This window comes from Ctenopharyngodon idella, chromosome 5 (assembly GCF_019924925.1).
Source record: "Ctenopharyngodon idella isolate HZGC_01 chromosome 5, HZGC01, whole genome shotgun sequence".
Lineage (NCBI taxonomy): Eukaryota > Metazoa > Chordata > Actinopteri > Cypriniformes > Xenocyprididae > Ctenopharyngodon > Ctenopharyngodon idella.
In genome coordinates, this window is record NC_067224.1 from 30,910,352 (window position 1) to 30,927,750 (window position 17,399).

Consider the following 17,399-nt stretch of genomic DNA (forward strand, 5'->3'; position numbering starts at 1 on the left):
GAACATGACTGAAGTAAAATAATTTAACTCATATAAACTTGTTCTCCGTAGTTAATCTATCAAGATTTGCATTTTTAAATGCAGCACTGAAGTATAAAGAGAAGTATTTCTCTGTCAGATGTCACTGTGGGAAAGTCACAGAAATTTCTACCAAATAAAGATGATAAATTCTAGACTTGCCAGGTCATGTAGGTGTTATGTGCAAAGATATTGTTTTTCTGCAAAAATATTAAGCATGTCAATGACAAAAAAAACTTCCTTGGGTTTATTAAGAAATTGAAAACTGGAAAAATCTATAATTAATTTTACGTATGTTTGTATGTGTTTTTTTTTTTTTTGGGCTGTTGGTGTGTTCTCTCTCAAGTGGACATAAATGTATAGCTCTTCTAAACTAGGTCAAGGCAAGTGGTCCTCTGCTGAATTGAAGTTTCGTCAAAGATTTTTAAATTTATTTATTTTTAACCAACACATCAGATCTGAATTAGGTCAGACTGTCAGCTTTATTTTAAAGTCTTGTCTTAAAGTCTTCATTGTGTAAGATCAAGGCTCAGTTGGATACAAGTCAGGTTGCATGTATTTATCAGCCAATTTATATGATAATTTATCAGCCACTTATAGTTACTAAAAGCCTCTGTTTCACTTATTTTGTAAACAATTATGAAAAAATAATGACTTTTCTTGCGTAAAATTGACATTATTCATTTTTTGGGTATATTGCTGGCAGACTTGTGCAACGATGAAAATAAATTATCTACAATATCTAAAAATGGATTATTTAAATATAGAAAAATGGAGTGCCTTTACAATTAGCTGATCTAAGAACACTAAAATGCAGTATGACTACATTAAATTATTCTTAAAATCTACACTTAAAAGTAGCAGAAAAAAAACAACAACATTTGAATAATCACAAATGTTTTTCTTTTCTATAGGTTTAACAAAGCAAAATCCGTCTTTCCAAGTAGCTTTTGACAGTAAGTAGTCAACGCCAATTTGGAAATCGCGTTCCAAATCAAAGTCATATCTTCATTATTACCAATTGTATTGTCATTTTATTATAAATCCTGTGCTTGCAAAGTGAGGTAAGTGGTCTAGCTACCGAGCACCATGGGTTATTTGTCATCTGATTAATTTTTACTGCCATCGTGTGGTGGATTAATACATTACAAAATGAAATAGATTTAGCACTGCACCTGTGTACTGCTTTTCAGCTCTGCCTGAACATCAGTGATATGGCTTGAAGAAGATAAAAGATAAGTCTTGTAGACACAGCTTTAAAAAAAATATTAAAAGAACTATTCAATCTAATGTTATGTAGTTTCCCCCCAGTAGGGTTTAAAAGCAGACTTCCTTACCTCAGTTTAGCCTGGTAATAAATTAGGAAATTACCTCTAAATGCTTCTCCTTGTTTAAAAAGCTTTTTGCCAAGATAGTCTAGTTCTATGGGTTAGTTTTATGCTTATCCATGAATAAAAATAAATAGTCATTGAAGTGAAGGGCTGCACGATTTTGTATTTGTTTTCCATGAAAGGCTGCCGCTGATATAAACCGCTTATAGGGAAATAATTTATAATGGTTGACGTGACAAAATAAATGGATCTCTCTTTCTATTATCTTGCCAATTTGTCGAAGGTTGCTTTTCTGTGGCCTTCTCAGAAAGTGTTTCGTTTCTCTTTTCCAGAAAAGTGCTGCACGGCTGCTGCTGCTGCTGTCACGGTTACATGTATTATGAATGAATGTGGCAGAGATGGCTTCGTTCAATTCAGTCTTCATTGTGTATATATGACTATATTTTAATGTCTGTTTGGGTGTGATACACGATTACAAACTGGATTAGCAAAGTAGGCTTGAATTCTTACAGCATTTCCTGCAGATGATGTTTATGCGGCTTTAGGACCCTGGGGACATGTTCTCATTCTCACAAGGCACAATGCAATTTGCATGCGTTTGTTCTGCAAGGCAAACACGGCTGTATGAGTGAAACCCAAACCACCGGAAGATCGAGGAACAGACTCGCGTACACGCATATTGGTGTAGGATCTCTATCGTGATGGGAAGCTTTCAGTCTTTGCCGGATGACCATCAATATCGAACCCTGTCACAAAAGACAGGCTGTGAGTATAACTATTACGCAGGGTTTAATGTCATTAATATCCAATTACTTATAATGTAATGTTTGACAAACGCAGCACCATTGACTCAGGAAACGTAAAGTGAGATAATTCAGTGACATATCGGAAATGTCTTTTTTCACAACTTACACAATGAAGTGGTGTAATTAACTGCTTAGATCTACTGTACTGCGTATGTACTTCTTGAAATATTTATTTATTTTATTTTATTTATTTTATTAACTATGAAGTAGCCTACCTAATATGGATTTTTGTGAATTAGCATTCACAATTAGACAAAGGATGACAAAACTGTATAGCAAATTGTGCTGAGATCTGGTTAAACAAGTGGTTATGGATGCTTAGTTTGATACCCCTGTCCTACATACCCACAATAGGGAAAGAAAAATAAAGAATACAGTGTGTGTCCTAAAAATGTGATGATTCACCCCTATCATTGTTTACACATTCATGTTGTTCCAAACCCATATGACAGATGTTTGGCAGAATGAAAGCCTCAATCACCACCCATTTTGTTTCAAGTAAGTGAACGAATGACTGATCAGTCTCTAACATCACCTTCTGTGTTCTACAGAAGAAATAAAGTCATATGGGTTTGGAGCAACATGACGGTGAGTAAATTATGACAGAATTTTGTATTTTTGGTTGACCGATCCCTTTTAAGGTTTCTGCATGACTCATGATCGTTCATAATTCAGTTAGAAGAGGCATTTTAGATTTAGTTTTAGCAATTATGTTTTAGTTCACACACTGTGCACTGTGCCAGTCAGTGAGTCATCTGTTTGTTAAACACCTTCATTCTTTGCATTCTCTTTCAGTTTCACTGAAGCAGATTGGAATCCTCCACAGTCGGTTTAAGCAGCTCAGCCAAAATGAGGAAACATTACGGTAATCTGCAAGTGCTCTGTTTAGCAGATGATTCTGCAGAACTGTTCCAGCTTGAGTGTTGAAACAGAATGAATTTCAAGAATCAAATCAAAACGATTTTTTTTATACAACCCGAATTCCAGAAATGTTGGGACGTTTTTTAAATTTGAATTAAATGAAAATTAAAAGACTTTCAAATCACATGAGCCAATATTTTATTCACAATAGAACATATATAAAATAACAAATGTTTAAACAGAGAAATTTTACAATTTTATGCACAAAATGAGCTCATTTCAAATTTGATGCCTGCTGCAGGTCTCAAAATAGTTGGGACGGGGGCATGTTTACCATGGTGTAGCATCTTCTCTTCTTTTCAAAACAGTTTGAAGACGTCTGGGCATCGAGGTTATGAGATTCTGGAGTTTTGGTGTTGGAATTTGGTCTCATTCTTGTCTGATATAGGTTTCCAGCTGCTGAAGAGTTCGTCTTTGACGTATTTTTCGTTTAATGATGTGCCAAATGTTGTAGGTGAAAGATCTGGACTGCAGGTAGGCCAATTCAGCACCCGGACTCTTCCACGACGAAGCCATGCTGTTGTAATAGCTGCAGTATGTGGTTTTGCATTGTCCTGCTGAAATACACAAGGCCTTCCCTGAAATAGACGTCGTCTGGAGGGGAGCATATGTTGCTCTAAAACCTTTCAGCATTCATAGTGCCTTCCAAAACATGCAAGCTGCCCATACTGTATGCACTTATGCACCCCCATACCATCAGAGATGCTGGCTTTTGAACTGAATGCTGATAACACACTGCAGCGTCTCTCTCCTCTTTAGCCCGGAGGACATGGCGTCCCTGATTTCCAACAAGAATGTCAAATTTTGACTCGTCTGACCATAGAACACTTTTCCACTTTGAAACAGTCCATTTTAAATGAGCCTTGGCCGACAGGACATGATGGCACTTCTGGACCATGTTCACATATGGCTTCGTTTTTGTATGATAGCGATTTAGTTGGCATCTGCAGATGGCACAGCGGATTGTATTTACCGACAGTGGTTTCTGGAAGTATTCCTGGGCCCATTTAGTAATATCATTGACACAATCATGCCGATGGGTGATGCAGTGTCGTCTGAGGGCCCGAAGACCACGGGCATCCAATAAAGTTCTTCGGCCTTGTCCCTTACGCACAGAGATTTCTCCAGTTTCTCGGAATCTTTTGATGATGTTATACACTGTAGATGATGAGATTTGCAAAGCCTTTGCAATTTGACGTTGAGGAACATTGTTTTTAAAGTATTCCACAATCTTTTTTTTACGCACTCTTTCACAGATTGCCCATCTTTACTTCTGAGAGACTCTGCCTCTCTAAGACATCCCTTTTATAGCTAATCATGTTACAGACCTGATATCAATTAACTTAATTAGTTGCTAGATGTTCTCCCAGCTGAATCATTTCAAAATTTCTTGCTTTTTCAGCCATTTGTTGCCCCCGTGCCAACTTTTTTGAGACATGTAGCAGGCATCAAATCTGAAATGAGCTCATTTTGTGGAAAAAAAGTATATACAATTTCTCCCTTTAAACATTTGTTATATTATCTATGTTCTATTGTGAATAAAGTATTGGCTCATGTGATTTGAAAGTATTTTAGTTTTCATTTTATTCAAATTTAAAAAATGTCCCAACATTTCCGGAATTCGGGTTGTATATCAAATGTAAATTTATGTCCCTGTTACACAATTTTCCTGGTTAAAAAAACATTACATATAAAAAGAGACCAAATACAATTCTAATTTGTATTTTTACACTATGCAATGTTCTATTTATTAAAACCAAGTATAAATTTAATCAAATTAGTGTTTTAATGCATTTTTACATTTATTCCCAAATAATAGGCTAACTAAAGGCAGTAACAATTTAAACAATATATATATTATTTGTGAACTAATGGTCATCTTTTCTTTTTAATAGTCAGTTTATTTTCAGCAGTCATCAAGCTTGTACACACTGGTTACAGACACGAAGATGTACCTTTAATTTCCCCAAGCTGATTGCTCACTAAAAGCCCCGCAGTCATCATGTTTTCTGCCATTTCAAGTTTGATTTTGACGTGACACGATGCAGTAAGAGGGTGAATTGTTTACATACTTTTCAATTAGTCTTCCCATTAACGGTATCGTTGTCTTCATTCAGGCCGATTCGACGAGAACGCGCACAAAAACAAAAGGCGGGAATTATCGCACGAACCAATCAAATCCAATCATAACGATCATATCCAATCATAGCGCGATGGAGGCACTGCCTCCTCTCACGTGACTTTCCCCCGTTCATTCTCAGTTACCCCCCACTAAACCCACCGCACGCTTTAGGGGTTCTGCTTTAACTCTATGGAGCTCAAGGGAGGCACAAGAGACGCGGGCTCCCCTCTGTAACTTCACCTGCAGGTGTCGCTGTTGGACAGTGTTTCTTTTAATAAATTAGTCACTTTTAAACTTTTTAATGTCAAATTTTGTAATATTTGCATTGTTTTATTTTTGTAATATCGATTATTTTCTCATCCAGTTTTTTTAAGGAGGCACTGCCTCCCTTGCCTCCTCGGTGGAAACGCCACTGGCTGGTACTTACTATTAGAAAAAATACAAAGTTATGTCATAAAACTCTAGATGGTGCAGACTAATAGGTCCTTAACTCAGTTTGCTTGCAATCACATCATTCTGTAAAGAGCACACAGCTGATTGCTTCCTGCTGTATCAGTAGCCAATGAGCTCGCTGCTCAATCTTCAAATACTTGGTTAGCATTTCCTGAAGCAGTTTTGTTAGCTTTCAGAAACCCTCCTCCTTCCCCAGCTCCACCTGTATAGATCTGCTACAGGTAATTCATGTATGCTATATTGCTTACAGCAGCGTGTCGTGTATGTATAGGTGGTAGAAGGTCCTGTACTTGCTCTGCAGCAGCAGCAATAACAGCAGACGCAGCACCATAACAGATCTATTCTGCCAAGACCAAACATATCTACATTGTCATATACATTACCATGCCAAACACTCTGAGAGTTGTCATGACAGAATTATAATTATGCTTCAGTAATGGGTCTGCTTGGGTGGTTTAATTTGGTTATACAGCAAACCATAATGCCTGCCTTTACATGTCAAACTTAATTGTTTTGTGTTCTCATTTAAAGGAGAGATGACTTTAAAACAATCCAAGATTTGGAAAGCAACCCAATTCGGTCCCAGATTATTGAGGCTTTCTTTGATAGAAGGTTTGTAATTGTTTATATACTGTATATGTTTGATATTAATAGTGACAATAGTTGTGTGAGGCTTGAAATGATCCCCTCAGCATCACAAATTTGATAATTCATTTGAATACTAGGTCACATTTTTAAAGTTTAATTTTTTTTTTTTTCCAACATCACAAATGGCAAAAAAGTGTCTTTTTTCATAAGGGATGTGAAACTACACCTTTATAGAAAGGGGAAGTCTTTTTGCACTGTGTGGTTGTTCCTTCCCTATATGGCTAGCATCACTTGGGAAGGTGGCTTTTGTGGCTTAAGAATTTTTTTCCAATTCATGCCAATTTATATTTGATTTTTTTTTAAAATTGTTACTTATATCTCTAATTATGATAGGCTGACTACCTTCTTCATATCATTTAGAAAACAAAGATTTAAAGATAGATCTCAATAACAATTTGCAAGCTTTGAAACTGTATAGTATTTTTACTGTCTTTTATTCTTTCCAAGTCCTCTCTGTCAAAAATTCATCTGACAACCAAAAACCTGAAGGTTAATAGTGAAGTTTAACATTCAAAGCTAAAATGGAGCAATAACATGTTACTATACTTGCTTGTCCTTAACAGAAATTTCAAGAAAGATGGTGTGGGATCTGTGGAGGAAATTGGTTTTGAGGAATTCCTTACCGTAATGTCGTACTTCAGAGCACCGACCCATCATATCACAGTGGAGCAGAGAGAAGAAATGAGGAGAACCAAACTGCGCTGTAAGAACATGCAGAAACAATATTCAAAACATTCTCTGGAAAGCAGGATTCTTGGAGATAAATACCAGTGAACTAAGCCATGAATTCACAATACTAGTGATGCAATATACTTTCTCTTTCTTCCTACTGTAGTTCTGTTCAACATGCATGACACAGACAATGATGGAACAATAACACTGGAGGAATACAGACATGTAAGAAATTACTTTGTGTAATTCAATCCATCTGAGTAAAGCATTTATGAAATGTATGTTGAACTGTGTGTAGTTCATGATCCTCTTTAAAGATTATCAGCAGTGTTGTGGTCTTTCTATAGGTAGTCGAGGAGTTGTTGTCCCGTAGTGGAGCTGTTGGAAGGGAGACAGCTAAGGGCATTGCAGATGCTGCAATGCTGGAGGTTGCCAATATCTCAGTAGGTCCCATGGTATGTTATCTAGAGGCTGGATCACCAACAGTGTGAGGAGTATACCAGACAATATCAGTATTATATCAATGCAAGTTGTAACCTGAATTTGTAAGAATTTTTCCTACCTGTACTGTGGTGGTGCACTCTAGGATTCATTCATTCATTCATTCATTCATTATTTTTATGTTCTTGGATTTTTATGTGCTTGGATGGAACATTTAGCTCACTTCTGGGCGCATAGTATTTCACTATTTTAGTGAGAACATCTCATAGACTTCTGATCAATGATGTTTTATATATCCCAACTCGACCCCTACCCCTAAACATAACCCTCACAGAAACATGTGCAAAGCATTAGATTTAAACACAAACATGATTTGGGCCAATTTATACGCCTTTTTACATAGTAAAATGTCCTCACTTGTTGGTTATGACATTTTACTATGTTAAGTGAGGTAATGTGGCACTCACGGGTATAGTTAAACATGTACAAGTGTTTCATAGACATCAATTTTTATACTGTACAAACTGTATATTATATCCCCCAACCCTACCCTTAAACCTACCCATCACAGAAATCTTTCTGCTATTTTAAATTTTCAAAAAATCATCATTCTGTATGATTTATAAGCTTGTTTCCTCATGGGGACCAATGAGGAATGTAGGGAATACCAGGAATACCAGGAATCCCCCCCCCCCCCCCCATGTCATTATACAAATTTGTGTCCTCATAAATCACAAAAACACACACACACACACACACAATCTCTTGCTAATCTATCTGCTTGCTTGTTTGTTTTTCTTCCAGGGACCTGATGAGTTCTATGAAGGAATAACATTTGAGCAATTTTTGAAGGTTTGTAAACATATATTTTTATGCACAACCCAGATGGTCTAATTTAGCATTAGGCTATTTTCTTGTAGGCAAATTCACTACTTTGTATTTGCATTAAACATCATCACATACAATATGCGTAAACATAAGACAGCATGGTCTGAACTTTTATAACCTGCCTTCACTCTTTCTTTCGTTTTCCTGCTCAACAGATTCTTAAAGGAGTTGAAATCGAGACGAGTATGCACATTCGCTTCTTAAACATGGACACAACTGCATTGTGCAAGTAACATCTTGTCTAAATACTGCTGGTTAAATGTATACTTTTTAGTAAAATAAGCACTTTATTAGATGAGGCCGTTTTAGAATAGTTCGGATTGATCTGTAGTTCTATGAACTAATTGTAGGAAGCCCAGAGTGTGCATTTTACAAATGTTAACAAGCAATAAGAAAAAAGTCTCATGATATCTAAAACTCCTGGCTTTGCATGCCGATATTACTTAATTATGGTACAATACAATTAATACTATGCAGACATTTATTTTTTTATTTTACTTGTTTTATGTAATTATTTCCTCTTTATTCTAAAATTATATATGTATAATATTTACATACATACACACAGTGTGTATGTTTATATCCAAATGCAATCATAATATTTTAACTTGAATGTATTAATACTGAATAGAACAAGCATATTATTAACACTGTGATATAGAAAATAGCAATATTTTGTGTGCTCTTTTTGTGTAATCTGAACATAATACTAAAAAAAATTAAACAATTTAAATCCATGATCAGAAATAAAGAACTGCAGTTACTCTTATCAACCAGCAGATATAGCTAATGTCACAGCTTTGTTTGTGTCAGTGGATATAGAAAAACTCAGGTACTTGTACAACTGATAAACATGTTTCAGCCTGTTCTTGCAAGGTCAACTAGAAGTGTATCAACAAAAATTACATTATAAACAATACAAAATATTCTTTTTTTTTTTTTTTTTTTTTTTTTTTTTTTACAGTGAATTTATAACAGGTTAGGCACAACGTGGAAGGGAGCTGTTATTTTTTTAATTTATTTATTTATTTATTTTTTTATTAATTATGCAAACAGACAATTACAATATTTACAGATGAGAAATTAAATGCAAAATACAAATACAAAGACCAACAAAACATACATAACAGCCAATAAGATTTGTGTGTGTGTGTAAGTGTAAGTGTAACTGGGTGTGGGAGTGGAAATATATGAATAAAGGCGCATGTAGGGAAGTACAACAGACATAACCAGAGTTTAAAAAATAAATAAATAAATAAATGAAATAAAGAAAAAAAAAGATTAATGACAATAATAAAAGTATCACACAAAAAAAAAAAAAAAACTGGAGAATGGAGGATGAGGAGGGTGACAATAGCAATAGTAATAGCAATAATAATAATAATAATAGTAATAATAACAATAATAATAATGATAAATTCAATTAATAAGAAATGACAAATAGTAATAATAGTATTAGTAATAGTAGTAATGATAACCATATTAACAAATATACTCATTTCATCCAGAATGAGGGGGAGGTTAAAGGATCAGGAAGAGGACAAATAAAAATAATATTAGTAGTAATAGCAATGATAATAATAATAATAATAATATTAATAATGGTAATATTGATGCAGCTATTAATAATAATAATAATAATAATAATAATAATAATAGTAGTAGTTGTAATAGCAATGATAATAGTAATAATATTAATAATGGTAATATTGATACAGCTATTAATGATAAGGTATTATAAAGCTGCCTCTGATCCCTCCATGGCCACGGCATAGGTTAGACCCCCGCCAGTGCCATGTTGCAACGGGCCATCAAGGTGAGGTGCTACGGGGCCCAGGGTCCCAAAATCCACACCCATCTCTGGCCATCCCACACATCACGCTTACCCTGTTGTTTAGCTTTTTTTTGTTTTTAAATATGGCTACATTCATTGTTATACTCATGATAGGCATATGTCAACTAGTGTATAATGCATTAAAAAAGCATGGCGTGCAGCATGGAACCAGCCCAGTGCAAAGCCCAGGCCGCCACGCCCACGCCACACTTACCCTATGTGTGTGTGTTTTTTTTTTTTTTTTTTTGCTTTAAACTTGTTTTAAGCTCCAAATGAATGTCTATACACCTCATCTTATATGTGATGCATTAAAACAGCGAGACATGTTGTGCTAAACCAGCCGGAGACAAGAAATCCCAGGCGAAGGTACAAGCTGGAGGGCGAAAGCCCAAGGCCCCCGGCCCCACATCACACCCACCTACAACTAATCAGAACCGCACATGGCAGGGACTGGTATGCCACGGCCAACCAGGGTCCAGAAGCAGCGAAAAAGAGAAAGAGAGAGAGATATACAAAATACAAAATATTCTAAAACAATGAATGACACCATGACAATGATGATCTGTAGGTGCTAGTGGACACCAAAGACTTTTAATCAATATTAGCAGCCACGTATATTTCAGTAATAACAGACTTTGAGACATAGAGCTCAAGTTGTGCTGTGTTAGCAGTTGTGCATGGATCATACTGATGTAGTTTTAAAGGTAGGAATGTTTTGCATAAAGCATTTTTGCAAAAATGAAACTCTGTGAAAGGGCAAAAAATGTGTCAGAATGAAGAAATGAATTAATGTTACTCCCGTTAACCTTAAAAAGGAAAAAAAGACTGTACATGCACTCACTGTGAATTGAATCTGCAACTTGCATTTACCACAATAAAACGGCATCTTGCAACACTTTTTGTAATGCAGTTTTTTCCCCCTGAAACAATTCAAAGCATTTCTCAGATCTCTTCAGTATTTGACGGTAAAAAGGCAATGATCACTTTCATATTTCATGTGAAAGTGTCAAGTGAGGTTGCCAACACAAGACAGGAAAGAAGTTCTCACATGAGCACCTGTTTTGATTGTATGTTATTTGATTAGGGGGTCTTCCCCACCACAAGCTACCTGTGAAAGTCTCTCACTTTCAGAAACAATGGTACAAAAGCTGTCACTCTTTAAAAAGGTTCTAATATGTACCATTTGGATACTAAAATGTACACTTTTGGTACCAATATGTACCTTTAAGGTACTAATATGCACTCTTTAGGTAGAAAGGTGTACATTTTAAAAGGGTACTGCCCCTGTGACAGCTTTTGTACCTTACCCTCTTTTTTCCTGTTTCATGAAAAGATGTGCCACTCCCTTTGCTAGTAAGCATTTGCACCGTTACAAAACCCCCATCTGTGTTTCTACAGAAATCAGCTTTTTAGACATCAGGAAGTTTGAGGCAAAGTCTCATAACAAATATCACTGGGACTGTTTTAACTGTTTTGTATGAACAAAATGCAGCTCTTGTTTTGATTGAGGACTGAAGTTTCCAGGACTGTTCAGCTTCTAGAGAATATTATGCACAATGTCGTGTTCATTAGAAAGTTTTAAAACATCCTGCCAATATGAACTAGGGGAAGATGCTTTCTAGATTATCTTGCAGTACACTGGTAGAGTTTGGTGGATCCCCAGATCATTTTACCTGCATAAACAGTGGTGTATAAAGTACTCGAAATCCATACTTGAGTAAAAGTATAGATATCTTACCAGAAAATGACTTTGGTAGAAGTTAAAGTCACTGTTTAGAATGTTACTTGAGTAAAAGTTTTAAAGTATGTGATATTTTTTGTACTTAAGTACGAAAAGTATTTTTTTGATATTAAACGTACTTAAGTATTGAAAGTAAAAGTACAAGTAAATGTAAAATACAGAAGGAACAAAAAAAATTTTTATTAAAAATTGTTCTATACACAGTTTGAGCAGCAAGATTGTGTCCAGTTTTAACTCTCTTACATTTTGTTTCTTTGAATTAAAAAAATGGCTAAATGTTTATTGTAATTTTTAAATGTAAAAAATACTTATATTAATTATACATTGATCGTTCATGTTAATTCATAGTGCATTACAACTAATGTAAGAGACAACTTTAAAATGTTAAAATGTTGTAATTAACAATGAACAATACTTTTATTAACCTTATTTAATGTTACAAATGGACTCTTATTGTAAAGTGTTACCATTTCAAATCCAGTCATGCTTAAAAATTTCCATCTTTACACACAAAGGCATAGCATAGGTCCATTATATGTACTTTCACACATTATTTGCCTCTATTTTAGAAAACTTGATGATTAACTAATCAAAATATGTGTTACAGTGCCGATAAAAAAAGAACTGAAATCGAATACATTTATGATTTATGTTTCTGTTGCTGCATGAGGATACAGTTTAAATATGTAACTTCGCTGGATAATGAATGCATAAAAGCGAACAAATGGATATAAACTAATGCAAATGAATGGTAACAATCGTGACATTAAACAGTTGGTGTTTTTGTCACATTGTTTTAACCTCTTGAGGTACTGCTAATGTTAGCATCCTCTCAGCCTCGATGGCAAACATACTACTGTTCTCCACTAATGCAGCATCTAGTCAACAAACTAATTACTTTATAATAATATGAAAACATGAACTGTAGTGTACACTGTATAACATACCGTTTTGTTGTCTATGTTTTAAATCCGTTTTTGAAGTGTCCCGCTCTGTGCAGCGCGCAGCCTCACGTCACGTGTCAAAACAAACTCTACGAGGCATCAGCGATTTTTATTTCGCCTCTAGAGGTCGCTCTCGTACTGTATAATGACAGCGCACTCTTCTCAGCTGCTCCAGCAACGGACGCAACCCGGAAAATGAAATCAACCGCGGTTGTGCGAGCACTAGTTTGGACATGCCTGCTTGCGGTCTGTGTTCCTCCGGCTTTATTTTGTAGTAAGTAACAAAAATGCTTTGGGAAAATCTATCGGAGTAAAAGTATACATTTTATTTAGGAAATGTAGTGAAGTAAAAGTAAAAGTTGACAGAAAATTAAAAACTCAAGTAAAGTACAGATTCTCCCAAAAAATACTTAAGTACTGTAACGAAGTATTATTACTTCGTTACATTACACCACTGTGCATAAACATGTATTCCATTTAAAAGAGATGGGGGATTTCATTTTTTTTCTTTCTTTTTTTTTCAGATTGGAAGACTTGCATTTCTCATTTATAAAAGTTATTTAGCAGCAATTACAGGATCTAAAGCATTAGACATTTACTTTTTTAGGCATTCTTTAGGCATTCTTCATCATAAATCTACTCCTACCCTGCCAAATTAGATGAGAGCAAGGATGAACAGCAATTTTCGGCCATTTTACCATCTGGCAGTTTCATGAATATCCATGGTTACTGCATGAATATCATGACCCTGCAGCAAGTAGTATTGTGTTGGGAAGGGCCTCCCCTGATTCAGCATGATTATGCTTCTAAGGCCCGGTTTCACAGACAGGACTTAGATTAAGCCAGGATTAGGCCTTAGTTCAATTAGGGCATTTAAGTAGCTTTTATAAACGTGCCTTAAAAACATTACTGGTGTGCATCTTGAGACAAAACAATGGCAGTGACATATTTTAAGAGATGTCAGTGCAAGTTGCTTTCAGTTAAAACAGCTCAAACATGCATTTTAGTCTGGGACTATATCTTAAGCCTTGTCTGTGAATCCAATATGTTTCATTGAGATGAGTGTAAAAAGACATTTTTCATATAATAAAACATGTTTAACAAAATGGAGGGAAAATGCTGATAAAGCTCCCCCCGTTTTTCCTTAAAAACATTGCCATGCAGAACTTGACCTATAATGAATCTTCCTACTTCCATTTCCACAGAAGCATGTGACTAGGGCAAAGTGCCTGAAATGGCTTTTTTTTTTTTACTGCCATTACTTACATAATATAATAAATCAGATGAAACATTTAACATATTAATTACTGATACTGTGTATCCTTAATGGTTATGTTGTTTTGCATGTTGTTTGGTATGATATGGCACTATGATGAAACTATTATGATATTAATATTAGTGTTCATGCTTTGATTTTGCCGTCATTCAAAGTGTCAGCAATATACTAAATGGAAAGAAAGGAAGAAGCAGTTCTCAATGTCCATGTGTGCAACTCTGCAAAATTTTTTACACAGTGTAAGTACAAGAACAGAAGTTTCTTTTTGACGAGTTTATTTTGAAGATATGAATGCAAAGTCATTTACACCATGACATACTATACATACAGTTTTCATATAAATAAGTATCAAAATTACATTCATAATTTATTAACAATGAAAATTATAAAAAGCGTTCATAGCTGTGCTGAGTGAAACATACTAACCAAAGTATGTTAACTATCCAGCAAATGGCTTGAGATTCACTTACATGGACACAAACACACACTTATACCTTGTGACAGGGGAGACGGCTAGTCAGTTTTTTCCCCTTTCTGATGTGGTGAAATGAATGCGTCATTATGGGCTGATATAAGTCTCTTGCACTTCCTGACTTCTAAAATGGTCTCAACTCAAGGCTATGTCTCAAAAAGTACATATACATTTACTAGGTTATACAGGTCGTGCTACGTTAGCACAAACCACAAAAGCCAATATGGCTAACGTGTGACATCACAGTTCATCACTGCAAATTTCTGTGTAATCAAAACAATTGCCTCTGATGACATACATAACCTCATAGAGTGTTATTATTGTCAAATAATAAAGGACCCAGTTCAATAAAAAAAAAAAAAAAAAAAAAAAAAAATTAATAATAAAGGACCCATGGCAGTCCATGACAGCCAAATAAGATTATCCATTCTGGTCCAAATAGAAGTAAAAAAAAAAAAAAAGAGATCAATTTGATGAACTTTTTTGTCTACATATATGGATAAAGCATTTAGAACATTGATAAATAAATTATATCAATAAATATAACAAAACAAATACTCGACATCTCTTCAGCAGTTATAGATTTACAAAAATAAATATTAATAATATAACATCAACATCATTTTATGACACAGAAGGCATTTTAGTTCAAAAATAACCATTTTTTGTCCTTTTTCTGCACATTTTCCCTTTAATAGACTTCTGCTCTTTAATGGCTTTGCTAAGGAGCTCCTGAAGCCGAGACAGGACAATGCATCCATAGGCCTTCTGCTGGAAAATATTTTGTGCAGGGGGAATTCCTGTTGGCCTTTCAGCTGGCTCAGGAATGGGTATATTTGGCTGCAGGATTTGTAAGAGACAGTTCACCCTCATAGCGGTGCGGTGAACATGTGTAATCATCTCGCTAAGCCCTTCTGCCACAGGGTTGGTTGGAGGATTGAAGTCTTTCTGCTGCTCCATAACTGTCTTCATGTGCGGCAGAAACTCTTTCAGGCGGGTGTAAACACTCAAGATGCGCTCCGATATGGTCTGGCCGGAGATCGTTGATTCTGGAACATTGTCCATTTGCATATCACAGATCAGGTCTGCACTGTCTCCTTGACTGGCTTTCTGAATGAAAGAAGAGATGAGTCTATAAGAACTATGTTTTGAATCAAGAAGTTATATTGTTCCTTATATTAAATTCAAATATTGTCTTATATAACAGCTCTTGGGTAAATGAGTGAACACCGTTATGGCTATTTAATGTCAGCTTCCTATTGTGACAACATACCCCACAGTTGTTAAATAAAGCTTTTATTCCAAGGCCCCCCACTGTCAATGTCACACAGGATTAAGAACAAGAATTTTTAAAAATGTTTTTTCACTCATAATTTCTCTGTGATAACCAGCCCCATTCAGTGTCTTGCTATTTTGAACATATGACCATAAATAAATGTAGATATTCTGTTGAAAGACTCATTTCCACATTATATACTGTTAAATAGCTATATTTACACTTCCCACATACCGCAGACTCCCACCCACTCTAGAAACAAACCAGTTCTATCAATGGAAGGAATCACCTCATTGGATATAGAAACCACCCAAGCAAATTTTGACCATATTAGGCATGTATTGTCAGAGAATCTCTTCTTTCTTGTACCAGTCATAACTGAACTAGGATTACTGACGTAAACGTCATTTGCAAGGTTAATCATTGTACTTCATTCAAAAAAGTAACTATAGAAAGAGAGTACTTACATATGTTTCTAAGAGCGCTGCCGTCTTTTTGTTCGTATACGTAGTGAGACTCAGAGTATGCTTAAGATGCTGCCTGCAGTTTTGATTGTGGCATGACATTGTTGGTTGCACTAACTCAACAGCAATCAAGATGAGGAGAGGGAGGATTATTCCTGAATAAAATAAAATGTAATTAAAGTCACATTCAACAAACCAAATTAGCTCAAGTCAAAGCAAATTTATATTTTATGGTGCACCCTTTCACAGATAGATGTCTTTAGTTTCACATTCACTGGGGTCAGAATGACCAGATGATGATCTTATTAGTGCACATATATAATCAGTACATGTAAATCAATTAAATGCAACACACTTTAACAAATATGCGTGTTTTGTTTATGTGTATTTTAATTGGGTCATTGACTGAATCACAGCATTAATAATATTCCATGTTTGACCATTGTTAAGCATGACTGTAAGCATATTGTTATGTGTGCAGTGTGGCAGTAATACTTACTGAATTTTGCTTGTGATCTCTGAGATAGGCAGACCATGTTCCTAACATGACAATTCATTCTCCGTTCACAGACAAAGTTTCAAACTGGTCATGATCATAACTCTGAAAAAGTTTTTAAAGACTGAAACCACACATGTCATTGGAAGGAAATGACGTGGCCGGCTTTCTGAGGCAACAAGAGTTCCCAGAATTTTTTTTTCTTTTTGCGTCTTCATTATCACATGTACTATGTGTAATGCTCCCTCCTTCTTTAGCTGCCACCCAGTTTTTGTGTAGATGCATCTCTTTATGTGATGCAGAGTCTGGATAGGTTGAGCAATCATGTCTGTTTACTCAACTGCAATTACGTCAAATGAGCTTATAGGTAAAAATGTCATTTTACTGCTTCCTCTATCTGAAATCTTGAAGAGATTTTTATGTTGCGCAATGCCACATGACAACAATGGCTCTATGTTAATTACATTATCTACATTAAGATTTGTTTTTTATGCAAATATTTATATACAAGTATACTCTGCATTATGAGATCACACTTTTTGAACATTTTTACATTCTGTTTATCATCATGTTCAGTCGATAACATTGCTTTAAGT

The 17,399-nt window shown here is 35.3% G+C and overlaps 2 protein-coding genes across 3 annotated transcripts; one reads left to right on the forward strand and one right to left on the reverse strand.

The window, feature by feature from the left end:
- Positions 1-1,818: 1,818 nt before the first annotated feature.
- Positions 1,819-11,029, forward strand: tescb (tescalcin b). 2 transcript variants are annotated; one of them, XM_051893319.1, is made up of 8 exons: positions 1,819-2,114; positions 2,951-3,020; positions 6,183-6,263; positions 6,863-7,002; positions 7,135-7,196; positions 7,319-7,414; positions 8,217-8,264; positions 8,456-11,029. In XM_051893319.1, exons 1-8 carry the CDS (start codon positions 2,051-2,053, stop codon positions 8,531-8,533), a joined length of 639 nt encoding a protein of 212 aa, XP_051749279.1. In that variant the 5' UTR covers positions 1,819-2,050; the 3' UTR covers positions 8,534-11,029. The 2 variants fall into 2 exon arrangements, with proteins under 2 accessions (XP_051749279.1, XP_051749278.1); XM_051893318.1 differs by having other exon boundaries at positions 1,853-2,114; positions 7,319-7,426.
- A 3,324-nt stretch (positions 11,030-14,353) lies between these two features.
- m17 (IL-6 subfamily cytokine M17) lies at positions 14,354-17,039 on the reverse strand. Its single transcript, XM_051893317.1, has 3 exons — positions 16,807-17,039; positions 16,311-16,462; positions 14,354-15,677 (listed from the first exon to the last, which is right to left on the reverse strand). The coding sequence occupies exons 1-3, from the start codon at positions 16,862-16,864 to the stop codon at positions 15,216-15,218; spliced, it is 672 nt and encodes a 223-aa protein (XP_051749277.1). The 5' UTR covers positions 16,865-17,039; the 3' UTR covers positions 14,354-15,215.
- Positions 17,040-17,399: the final 360 nt, after the last annotated feature.